Source organism: Zonotrichia albicollis, chromosome 32 (genome assembly GCF_047830755.1).
Source record: "Zonotrichia albicollis isolate bZonAlb1 chromosome 32, bZonAlb1.hap1, whole genome shotgun sequence".
In the NCBI taxonomy this organism is placed as follows: domain Eukaryota; kingdom Metazoa; phylum Chordata; class Aves; order Passeriformes; family Passerellidae; genus Zonotrichia; species Zonotrichia albicollis.
In genome coordinates this window covers 2,636,095-2,648,939 of record NC_133850.1, presented here as the reverse complement: position 1 = coordinate 2,648,939, position 12,845 = coordinate 2,636,095, and the positions used below count along the sequence as shown (strand labels likewise).

The 12,845-nt window shown below is 63.3% G+C and overlaps 1 protein-coding gene across 1 annotated transcript in view; it reads left to right on the top strand.

Annotated features, from left to right (window-relative positions):
- LOC141725991 (adhesion G protein-coupled receptor L1-like) overlaps positions 1 to 8,131 on the top strand; it is a 50,895-nt gene extending 42,764 nt beyond the window's left edge. The window contains 4 exon segments of the mRNA XM_074530156.1: positions 1,965 to 2,061; positions 2,952 to 3,071; positions 3,804 to 3,821; positions 4,932 to 8,131. Of these exon segments, the coding sequence (XP_074386257.1) occupies positions 1,965 to 2,061; positions 2,952 to 3,071; positions 3,804 to 3,821; positions 4,932 to 5,503 (807 nt within the window). The 3' untranslated portion in view covers positions 5,504 to 8,131.
- Positions 8,132 to 12,845: the final 4,714 nt, after the last annotated feature.

Here is a 12,845-nt window from a genome sequence, read left to right as displayed (position 1 = left end):
TCCCCTCACGTTTCCCGCTCTTTTCTCCCCTCACATTTCCCACCATTCTTTCCCTTATCTTTCCCACCCTTTTTCCCTCTCAGGTTTCCCACCCTTTTCCTTTCACATTTTCTACCCCTTGTCCCCTCATGTTTCCCTCCATTTTCCTTCTCACTTTTCCTGCCCTTTTCCCCTCACGTTTCCCGCCTTTTTCCCCTCACATTTTCCACCATTTCCCCCTCACATTTCCTGCCCTTTTCCCCTCACATTTCCCACTGTTTTCCCCTCATATTTCCCACCCCTTTCCCCCTCACATTTCCTGCACTTTCCCCCTCCCCTTTCCTGCCCTTTTCTCCCCTCACGTTTCCTAACATTTTTTATCTTTCCCACCCTTTTCCCTTCACGTTTTCCACCCCTTTTCCCCTCATGTTTCCCTCCCTTTTCTTCTCACACTTGCAGCCCTTTCCCCCTCACATTTCAAGCCCTTTTCCCCCTCACATTTCCCTCTGATTTCTCCACACATTTCCACCATTTTCACCTCACGTTTCCTACTCTTATTCTCTTCACGTTTCCCGCCCTTTCCCCCTCACATTTCCTGCCCTTTTCCCCCTCACATTTCCTGCCCTTACCCCCTCACCTTTCCCACCCTTTTCACCTCATGTTTCCTTCTCTTATTCTCTTCACATTTCCCGCCCTTTCCCCCCTCACATTTCCCACCCTTTCCCCCTCACATTTCCTGCCTTTTTCCCCCTCACATTTCCCTCCCTTTTCCCCCTCACATTTCCTGCCCTTTTCCCCCTCACATTTCCCTCCCTTTTCCCCCTCACATTTCCCTCCCTTTTCCCCTCACCTTTCCCACCCTTTCCCCCCTCACGTTTCCCACCATTTTTTCCCTTATCTTTCCCACCATTTTTTCCCTTATCTTTCCCGCCATTTTTCCCCCTCAGATTTGCCACTCTTTTCCCTTCATATTTTCCACCCCTTTCCCCTTCATGTTTCCCTCCATTTTTCCCTCTCACTTTTCCTGCCCTTTTTCCCCCTCATGTTTCCTCCCTTTCCCCCTCATATTTCCCACACTTTTCCCCCTCACATTTCCCATCCCTTTCCCCTCCCTTTTTCTACCCTTTTCCCCTCAGGCTTTAAACACTTTTCCCACCACTTTTCCCTGCCCCTTTTCTCAACTTCAATTCTGCCACACCTCCCTCATCACTCTTGGGGCCTGTCAATCACTCTGAAGGACTGATCCTGTCTGTCAGTCACTCTGAGGGGCTGATCCTGTCTGTCAATCACTTTTATTCCTGCCTGTCAATCACAGAGGCCACCTGTCAATCACTCTAGTCCTGCCTGTCAGTCCCACAGACACCTCAGAGCCCCCCAGATCACCCCCCAAACTCATGCTCAGCACTACATCAGCACCCAGGTTGGGACCCTTCAAGCTCCCCAAAAGGCCCCTCACCCCAAAAAAACCCAAACCCCCAAACCCACTCCACACCCAGGATCCTCCCCATGGCACCCTCAAATCCCCCATGAGAGCATCCCCCAGATGCAGATGTGCCCCCTCCAGACCCCCCAAATCTCCCTGTGACACCCCAAGATCCCCCCATGTTACCCCAAAACCTCCTGGATCCAAAATCTCCCCCAAAACCTCCCTCAGACTCCTCCAGGCTGTGGGTGCTGCATGTGGGGACACCCCAGAGGTATTCTGGGGTGTCTGGGGGGTTCTGGGGTGGTTTTGAGGGGTTCTTGGGAAGTTTTGGGGGGTTCTGGGGTGGTTTTGGGGGGTTCTAGGATGGTTTTGGGTGGTTCTCGGGCAGTTTTGGGGGGTTCTGGGGTGGGTTTGGGGAGTTCTGGGGTGTCTGGGGGGTTCTGGGGGGGTTCTGGGTGGGTTTGGGGGTGATTTTGGGGGACTCTGGGGTGGGTTTTGGGGCGGTTTTGGGGTGGTTTTGGGGGTTCTGGGGGTCCCAGCCCCGCCGTGGTGCCCCCAGAGCCGGATCCGGAGGATGTGGAATGACACGGTCCGGAAACAGACGGAGTCCAGTTTTATGGGGGGAGACCTGAACAGCACCCCAACCTTGAACCGAGGTGAGAGACCCCCAAAAACACCTCAGTGCCCCCCCCACCCTGAACGGAGGTGAGACCCCCTCCCCAAAACCCCACAGGACCCCAAAGATCCCTCTGAGCCCCCCCAAACCCACCCAGGACCCCTTTCCAGACTCCCTGAGATGCCTCAGATCCACCTGAGACCCCCCCACCCCTCCCCTGGGACCCCAAAAACCCTTCTGGGATGTATTTGGGACCCCCCCAGATCCCCTGGGACCCCAGAGACCCCTCATGCTCCCCAGACTCCACTCACAGCACCCATGTGAGAACCCCAAAACACCCCAAGACCCCCCCGAGCTTGAGCACCCCATCCTGGGGTCCAGGGACCCCCCACCAGGGTATTGGGGACCCCCCAAATTTGGGGACCTCCCCCAGTATTTGGAGTCCCCTTACTTTGGGGGCCCCTCTGTGTTTTGGGGACCCCCAGGGTATCAGGGAACACCCCGGGTTTTGGGGACCCCCTCAGGGGTTTTGGGTGCACACGGGGGGGGATCCAGCCCCTCCCCAGGTTTTGGGGACCCCCGGGGTATCAGGGAACTCCCCGGGTTTTGAGGACTCCCTTTGCGGTTTTGGGTGCACACGGGGGGGGTCCAGCCCCTCCCCAGGTTTTGGGGACCCCCAGGGTGTCAGGGAACCCCCCCGGGTTTTGGGGACCCCCAGGGTGTCAGGGAACCCCCCCGGGTTTTGGGGACCCCCAGGGTGTCAGGGAACCCCCCGCTTTTTGGGGACCCCCTCAGGGGTTTTGGGGACCCCCAGGGTATTAGGGAACCCCACAGGAGTTTTGGGGACACACGGGGGGAGGGGGTCCAGCCCCTCCCCAAGTTTTGGGGACCCCCCCAGTCCCCCGTGTGTGACCCCCCCCCTTTCTGCAGGGTCGCACCTCCTGCCCAACCCGGTGCTGCCGCCGCGGGGGGGGTCGAGCCCCTACAACACCCTGCTGGCCGAGGGGGGGGGCTTCACCCCCGCCTCGCCCCCCGCCTTCACCGCCCCAGGTGGGTCTGGGGGCGCACGACCCCACAAAATGCCCCCAAACCTTCGGGACGCCCCCCAAAGTCCTTCCTCCCTCAGCTCCCCACCCATGGGTGGGTTCAGGGCGGGTTTGGGGGGTCCTGGGTGCTCCCACCCCCCTGAACACCCCAATTTCAGCCCCTGGTCCTACAAAATCCCCCCCACAGCCCTGGATCCCCCCAAGACCCCCCCATGGCCCCTGGATCCCCCCCAAAATCCCCCCACAGCCCCTGGATGCCCCCAAACGCCCCCCAAAATCCCCCCCAAAATCCCCCCACAGCCCCTGGATGCCCCCAAACGCCCCCCAAAATCCCCCCTAAAATCCCCCACAGCCCCTGCTCCCAATGGGGGTTTTGGGGGGTCCCGGCTGCTGCATCCCCCCCCAGTTTCAGCCCCTGGGTGGGAATAGGGGGGATTTTCCTGCTCCCCAAAATTGCGCCCCCCCCAACCTTCTGGGCCCCCCAAAACTCCCCCAGAGAGGGACAGAGGGGTCCTGACCCCACAGAGCCCCAAATTCGCCCCAAAATGTCCCCAAATGTCCCAGCTGTGGGGTGATGGGGGAATTGGGGGGAATTGGGGTGGTCTGGGGGGGTAATTGGGGGTGTCTAGGGGGGGATTTGGGGGTGTCTGGGGGGGGAATTGGGGTGGTCTGGGGGGGGATTTGGGGGTGTCTGGGGTGGGATGTGACCCCCCCTAATTGCTGCCTCTGTCCCCAGGGAGCTTCCGTGACACCAGTAAGTGCTGCCCCACAACCCCCCCGTGCCCCTCCTTGTGCCCCCCAGCCCCACATTTACCCCCTACACCCCCACTGACCCCTCCCCGACCTTCCAGAGCCCCCCAAGCCCCTCCAGACCCACTCTGTGACCCCCCTTGAGCCCCCAGATCCCTCAGCTGATTCCCCAAACCTGCCCCGATCCCCCAGACCCCACCACTGACCCCCCAAACCTGCCCCAGGTACCCCAGACCCCCCAAACCCTGCCCGAAGCCCCAGACCCCCCAAACCTTTCACAGCACCCCCAACTCCTCCTATGTCTCCCCAGCCTTACAGAATGACCCTCCAGACCCCCTCACTGACCATCCAATGACCACGCTGACCCTCAACTGACCCTCCAAACACCCCCATTGACCCTCCAAGGCCCCCCATGACCCCCAGACCCTGCCACTGACCGCCCCCAATCTCCCCCCACTGACCCCCCCCAATGACCCCCCAAACCCTCTCATTGACCCTCCAAGACCCTCAATGGCCACCCCCAGACCCTCTGCTGACCCCCCCCAATGACCACCCCCAGATCCCCACACTGACCCCCCCAAGCCCCCCGATGACCCCCCCCAGACCCCCCAATGACCACCTGCACTCCCCAACTGACCTACAAATGATCGCCCCCAGACCCCCTCACTGACCCCTGCAAGCCCCCCAGTGATCCCTCAGACCCTCCAAGCCCCCAATGACGACTCCCAGTCCCCCCTACTGAGCCCCCAAGCACCCCAATGACCCCCCAAACCCCCTCACTGACCCCCCAAGTCCCTCAATGATGCCCCAAGCCCCCCAATGACCACCCAGACCCCACAACTGACCTATGAATGACCCCCCAGACCCCTAAAAGACCCCCCAGTGACCCCCTCAATGACCCCCTAAGTCCCTCACTGACCCCCCAAGTCCCCCAATGACTCCCCCAAACCCCCCCTCATTGACCTCCAAAGCCCCCAATGACCCCCCAGACCCCCTCACTGACCCCCGCAAGCCCCCCAGTGACCTGCCAAACCACTCACTGACCCCCAGACCCCCTCACTGACCCCCAATGACCCCCCCCCATCCCCACACTGACGCCCCCCCATCCCCGCAGAGCCCCCCCGAGAAGCCCCCGGAGCCGCTGCCCCTCAACGGCAACTTCAACAACAGCTACAGCCTGCGGGGGGGCCCCGAGGGGGGGCCCGGGGGGGCGATGCCGGGCCGGGGGGGGTGCCCGGGGGCCCCCCCGGACGCGCGGCGCTGGAGAAGATGATCATCTCGGAGCTGGTGCACAACAACCTGCGGGGAGGGGGCTCCGCGCACGGGGCGCCGCCCCCCACCCCCCACCGCCCCCCCCGCCGCCCCCGCCCCCGCCCCCCGCCGAGCCCCCCCCCCGGCGCCCCCGAGCTGGGGCTGCTCTACCAGGAGCTGGCGCGGGGGGGGCCGGGCGGGCTGGGGCCCCCCCCCCGACCCCCCCCGCGACCCCCGGCACCCCCCCCCCGCCGCGGGGACTACCCCGACAGCAGCCCCGAGGGGCCCCCGCCCCCCGCACCCCCCTACCTGGGGGGGCCCCCCCCGCGCCCCCCCCCCAACCGCCGGCACAGCCCCGAGACCTTCGGGGGGCCCGAGGGGGGCGCGGGGGGCGCCGAGCCCGACGGGCAGATGCAGCTGGTGACCAGCCTGTGAGACCCCCGGGGCGGGGGGGCGCGCGGGGACCCCTCCCTCACACCGGGGGCCGGGGGCACGCGGGGGGCACGGGGGCACCGCGGGAGCCCCCCCCCTCGCCGGGGGGGTGCGGCCTCGCACGGGGATGCGGCCGGGGGGGACACGGGGGGCCGGGCTCGCATGGGGACGCCCCGTCAATGGAGGCTCTGGGGGCGCACGGGGGTCTGGCCCCGAGCAAAGACCCCTCCTCACACGGGGGTCCAGCCTCACATGAGGGTCCGGCCTGGCACGGGGGTCCGGCCTCACACGGGGGTCCGGCCCAAGCCACGGCCCCCCTCGTGCAGGGTCTCATCCTCATGGGGGGAGGGCGGCCTCGCGCGAGGGTCCGGTGGCACTCAAGGACCCCCGCCCTGCACGAGGAGCCGGTCCCCAGCAAGGAGCCGACCTTGCACGATGACATGGCCACCACCAGAGGGGACAGCGCGGTTCGCAGGGGCTCGCACGAGGAGCTGTGGTGGCACCCGGGGGCACGGTGTCACACGAGGAGCTGTGGTGGCACCAGGGCACGGTGTCACACGAGGAGCTGGGGAGGCACAAGGATCTGGTGCCACACGTGGGGACCTCAGCCAAGGATCCACCCGGTGTCACCGAGGATCCATCGTCTGGTGCCACACGTGGGGACCTCGCCCGAGGATCCACCTGGCGTCACCCGAGGATCCATCACCTGTGCCACACTATGGATTCAGGTGGTGCCACATGCGGGGACCTCGCCCGAGCACCCAGCTGGCGCCACACGTGGGGACCTCGCCTGAGGATCCACCTGGTGTCACCAAGGACCCAGCTGGCGCCACACGTGGGGGACCGCGCTTGGGGACCTCGCTCAGCCACGCCCCCCCTCGCGCCAGGACCTCGCACCAGGACTTTGCACCCGGACCTTGCAGGGCCCCCCCTCGTGCCCCCGCCCCGGCCTGGGGGCGTTTGGGGAGGATCCCTCGGCCACATCCTGGGGGCCCCCCCAAAAGCCATCCCAGGGGGGCCCCGATGGCCTCGGCAGCACCGAGCCGGGGGGGGCACTGAGAGCCCCCCAAACTGAGGGGTCCCCCCCGCAGCAGGGACCCCCCCGAAACGGGGACCCCCCCACAAAGAGACACATTTTCCTTGTAATATAGATGTAAATGGACCAGCCCTCCCCCCCCCCCCCCCCCCGCCCGGGAAACTGAGGCACGGGGGGGGCTCCCCGAAACCGCCCCCCCTCTCCGAGGGGTCCCCCTAATCCCAGCGGGGCCCCCCCGGAAGCACAACCCCCCCAGCCAGGGGGGGCCTCGCCACGCTGTACATAGGGATGGGGGGGCCCCCAAAATCGGGGGGGGGGTCAATGGGGGACCCTTTAACCGTTCTGGGAACCCCCCAAAATTGAGGGGACCTCACAATCTGGGGACACCCCCCCAGGGTTTGGGGATCCTTCCTGGGGTGTTGAGACCCCGTCCACATTTTGGGGACCCCCAAGTTCTGGGGATCCACAGTGAACTTGGGGACCCCCCAGGACTGAGGGTCCCCCATACTTTGGAGACCCCCCCGGAGCTTGGGCACCCCCTCCTGGGGTCTGGGGACCCCCCCCCCAGGGTATTGGGAACCCCCCAAGTTTGGGGACCCCCCCCCAGTATTTGGAGTCCCCTTACTTTGGGGGCCCCTCTGTGTTTTGGGGACCCCCAGGGTATCAGGGAACTCCCCGGGTTTTGGGGACCCCCCCAGACCCCCTCAGGGGTTTTGGGGACACACGGGGGGGAGGGGTCCAGCCCCTGCCCAAGTTTTGGTGTTCCCCTCCCCCCTCCCTTAGCATGGGGGGACCCCAAAACTTCCTCAGGGACCCCAAATTTGGGGGTGCAGAGGGGAAAACCCCTTCCCCCCCACCCCCAGATCTTGGTGTCCCCCTTTCCCCCCCGGGTTAGGGGGGTCCCTCCCCTTCCCCTCCCCCCCCCCCCAAATTCTGCCAAACCAACTTTGGGTCGAGTGCGTCAAACCAACGAAACCGGAGCCGGAGGGGACGCGGGGCCACCAAGAGCCACCAAGGCTACTGGGGCCACTGTGGGGTCACCCAGGGCCACCGACGGGACCATCGAGGGGCCACCCAGGCCACCACAGGGTCACTGTGGCCACCAAGCGGACGGCCAGGGCCATCAAGGGTCACCAAGGGCCACCGGACGGTCACCACAGGGTCACCAGGGCCACCATGGGCATGGCCAGAGGGCCACCACGAGGCCACCACAGGGCCACTGGGGCCAGCACAGGAAGAGCCAGGAGGTGGCCGAGGCCACCAAGGGGCCAGCACAGGGAGTCAGGGGATGGCCACCACTGCCAGGGCCACCACTGGGATGGACAGGGGCCACCACAGGAAGAGCCAGGGGACAGCCATGGCCACCAAGGGGCCACCAGCACCATGGCGGCCACCGCAGAGGTGACCAGGGCCACCAAAGGGACCAGAGGAGAGCCAGGGCCATGGAGGGGGTGGCCAGGGTCGCCATGGGGACAGTCGGTGTCGCCATGGGGACAGTCGGGGCCACCATGGGGTTGGTCAGGGCCACCACGGGTCAGGGCCACCATGGGGACGGTCGCGGACAGGAACCAATAAAGGTGACACCAGTTCTTGGAGGCACCGCCTGTGTCTGGGGGGGACATGGGGACACGGAGGAGGCACAGAGACACTTGGGGGATACAGGGACACCAGGGGGGTACAGGGACATTGGGGAGGGACAGGGACACCGGGGGGGGGGACAGGGACATTGGAGAGGGACACCTGGGGAGGGACAGGGACACCTGGGGAGGGACAGGGACACTGGGGGGGACAGGGACATTGGGAGAGGGGCAGGGACAGTGGGGGGGTACAGGGATACCAGGGGAGGACAGGGACATTGGAGAGGGACACAGGGACATTGTGGGGAGGGGGGCACAGGGACACCGGTGGGGGGACAGAGACACCGGGGGGGGGGAGTAGGGACATTGAGGGTGGCACTGGGGACACTTGGGGAGGGACAGGGACATTGGAGAGGGACACAGGGACATCGGAGGGACACAGGGACACCAGGGGAGGGACAGGGACACTGGGGGAGGGACAGGGACAGTGGGGGCGGCACCGGGGACACCGAGGGGCTCTGGAGGCGCCATCCCCCCCATCCCCGTCCCCCCAGCCCCGCCCCCGATCGCGGTGACCCTGGGGACACCCGCGACCCCCGCGCCCGTACGGGACCCCCGGGCGGGGACACCCCTGGGACCCCCCTCGGGACCCCCGGACCCCAAACTCCGCCCCAGCCCCGGGAGCCGCTGACCGGGACCCCCCCACTGGGACCACCCCCCCACCCCCCGAGACCCCCGGGCGGGGACCCCGCGCCAAAACCTCTCCGGACCCCCAACCGAGACCCCCCTGGGGACCGCCCGGAACCCGGGACCCCCTGACAGAGACCCCCCCACAACCAGGGACCCCCCCCCTAAACCGGGACCCCTCCTCAAACCGGGACCCCCCCAAACTGGGGGACCACCGCCACAACCGGGACCCTCTGACAGAGACCCCTCCCCACAATCGGGAACCCCCTCCCCACAACCTGGACCCCCCCAAATCGGGACCCACCTACCCACAACTGGGACCCCCTGACAGAGACCTCCCCCCCCCCAAACCTGGGACCCTCCCATAACCGGGACCCCTCCTCAAACCGGGACCCCCCTCCCACCCGACCCGGACCCCTGTCCAAATCTGGGACCCCTCCCCAAACTAAACCGGGACACCCCCGGCCCAACCGGGACCCCTCTCCACAACCGGGGACCCCCTCAAACCGGGACCCCTCTCCAAATATGGGACCCTCCCCACAACCGGGGACACCTCCAGACCCCCCGGGACCCCTCCCACAACCGGGCCCCCCAATTCCCCCCCCCTCCCGGTGCCCCCCAATAACCCCCTCTCCCTCCCTCCCCCCCCCCAGGTGCCCCCCCGGGGCTCCCCCCGCTGCCGTTCCCGCCGCCCCCGCCCCTCCCGCGCCCCCCGCCCCCACCCCCGGGAGCGGCCCCGCGCCCCCCCCGCGGGTGAGTGACAGCGATGGGGGGGGGCACCGGGACCCCCGGGACTGGGGAGTTTGGGGGGTCCCGGAGCCCCGAGTGTCCTTTTGGGTGGGGGTTTATTGGGGGTGGGGAGGAGACTCCCGGCTCTTTTTTTTGGGGGGGGGGGGGTCCCGAACTCCTGGGTCCCTTTTGGGGGGTTTGGGGGGTCCCGAACTGCTCAGTCCCTTTCGGGGGGGGGATCTGGGGGGGGTCCTGCGGGGTTTGGGGGGCTGGGGGGGTCTCGGGGCTCTGGTTTCCCTTGGGGGAGGGGTCCCGGACCCCGGGGTCCCTTTGGGGGGCGTTAGGGGAGAATTTGGGGGCTTTAGGGGGGAATTTGGGGGGTCCGGCCCCCAGATTTGGGAGGGGGTTATGGGGGAATTTGGGGATCCCGCCCCCCAGATTTGGGGGGGGGGGGAGTTTAGGGGAGAATTTAGGGGTTTAGGGGGGAATTTGGGGGTTCCGGCCCCAGACGGGTTTATGGGGGGAATTTGGGGGGTCCCGGCCCCTGGGGGGTTTAGGGGCGAATTTGGGGGGTTCCGGCCCGAGATTTGGGGGATTTATGGGGAAATTTGGGGAGTCCCCGCCACAGGGTGATTTAGGGGGAATTTGAGAGTTCCAGTGCTCCCAGTATCCCCCACGTCCCTCCCAGTCCACCCCAGTGCCCATTCCCAGCGCTCCCAGTGCTCCCAGTGCCCATTCCCAGTGCTCCCAGTGCTCCCAGTACCATTCCCAGTGCTCCCAGTGCCCATCCCCAGTGCTCCCAGTGCCCCCAGTGCCCATCCCCAGTGCTCCCAGTGCTCCCAGTACCATTCCCAGTGCTCCCAGTACCTGCCCCTCCCGGGCTGGGGGGCAGCGCTGGGGCCGGGGGGGGCCCGGGGGGCTGCGGGGGGAGGGGCAGAGATCAGGGGGGGAGGGGAGGGGGTGCCACCCCAAACTGGGGGGGAGGGGAGGGTTAGTGGGGATACTGGGAGCACTGGAAGATGGAACTGGGAGCACTGGGGACACTGGGAATGGGCACTGGGAGCACCAGGGGGGGCCTGGTCATACTGGGGATACTGGGAGTGGCACATGAGGTACTGGGAGCACTGGGAGGGATACTGGGAGCAGTGGGGGGGTCACTGGGAGCAACTGGGGGGAACTGGAGGGAGGTGGGGATACTGGGGGGGGTCACTGGGAATGGGCACTGGGAGCACTGGGGGGGACTGGGTGGGACATGTGGAATACTGGGAGTACTGGGGACACTGGGAACAGTTACTGGGAGCACTGGGAGCACTGGGAGGACTGGGGGGACTGGGGGCGATCTTGGGGAACTGGAGCACTGGGGGAACTGGTCATACTGGGGATGCTGGGAGTGGCACAGGGGGTACTGGGAACACTGGGGAGGGAAACTGGGGGGAACTGGGAGGGACCTGGGATACTGGGAGTACTGGGGACACTGGGGGGACTGGGAGGGATCTTGGGGAAACTGGGGGGTCACTGGGAAGGGATACTGGGAGCACTGGGAGCACTGGGAATGGGGACTGGGAGCACTGGGAGCGCTGGGAATGGGCACTGGGGTGGACTGGAGGGACGTGGGGGATACTGGGAGCACTGGAAGAGGGAACTGGGAGCACTGGGATGGGGGTCTGTCACTGTGTCACTGTCCCGTGTCACTGTGTCCCTGTCCCTGTCACTGTCACTGTGTCCCTGTCACTGTCACTGTCACTGTCACTGTCACTGTGTCACTGTCCCTGTCCCTGTCACTGTCCCTGTCACTGTCACTCTCTCTCCTCAGGACATCCCAGCCACGTTCCCAGGCAGGGCAGGAGCAGCAAACTTGGAAATTCATTAATTCTTCACTAATTAATCATTAATTAATCACAAATTAATAGTTTATTAATAATTAATCAATAATAAATCCTTTATTAACCATTAATTAATCATTAATCAATCATTAATCGATCAGTAATTTATCATTAATTAATCACTAATTAATCATTAATTAATCAGAAGTTCTGCCAATGTCTGTTACCGATGGCGCCGGTAAAATGTCCCGATGGTGCAAAGCTGTGCTGGGCGGGGAGAGGGAAACTGGGAGCACTGGGAATGGGCACTGGGAGCACTGGGAGCACTGGAAGGGATACTGGGAGCACTGGGAGGAACTGGTCATACTGGGGATACTGGGAGTGACACAGGAGGTACTGGAGCACTGGGAGCACTGGGAAGGGAAACTGGGGGAACTGGGAGAGACGTGGGGATACTGGGGGTTCACTGGGAAGGGGTACTGGAGCACTGGGAGCACTGGGAGCCCTGGGGATACTGGGAGTGATGCATGGATACTGGGGACGCTAGAAAGGGATACTGGGAGCACTGGAGGGGGACTGGAAATGGTTACTGGGAGCACTGGAAATAGGTACTGGGGGAACTGGGAGCACTGGGAGTACTCGGAGGGGATACTGGGGGGAACTGGAGGGACGTGGGGATACTGGGGGTTCACTGGGAATGGGCACTGGGAGCACTGGGAATGGCACTGGGAGCACTGGGAATGGCACTGGGAGCACTGGGAGCACTGGGAATGGTTACTGGAGCACTGGGAGCACTGGGAATGGTACTGGGAGCACTGGGAATGGTTACTGGGAGCACTGGGAGCACTGGGAATAGTTACTGGGAGCACTGGGAGCACTGGGAATGGTTACTGGGAGCATTGGGGGTCCCGGTTCAGGATGTGAAAAATGCCAATCCCTCGGTTTAAAACTTTTTAAAGTTTAACAGCAATAAAATCGTTATAAAAATAGCAATATAATTAGAGTAATAATTATTTGAATAATAAATCATTAAATAATTAAATAATAAATAGTAAAATTTAATTAGGACAATATAAGACAATAAACACAAAGAATTATGGACATTTCTGATGCCTCTTTCTGGGCAAAATAAACCCGAAAAAAACCCACGTGAACAGAGGATTAACCCTTAACAGCAGCGGCCTGATGCATATTCATGCAGCTCATGAATTATTCATTAATTATTCATGAATTATTCATTAATCCCGTTCACACACGGGTTTCTGGCTGGTCATCGCCTTCGGGGCAGGAAAATTTCATTTCTTCTGAAAACGGAGCAATAAATTCTTTATCTCTGAAGGATTCGGGTGTGTTGTGGCTCTCGCTCCTTTCTTTAAAAAAAATATTTTATAAAACATCGTTTCTATTTTAATATTTTTGATAACCTAAAACTATATTTTACACAGAGAATTAATATTTCTATTAAGAGAATTAATGCAGCATCACTTTAGACA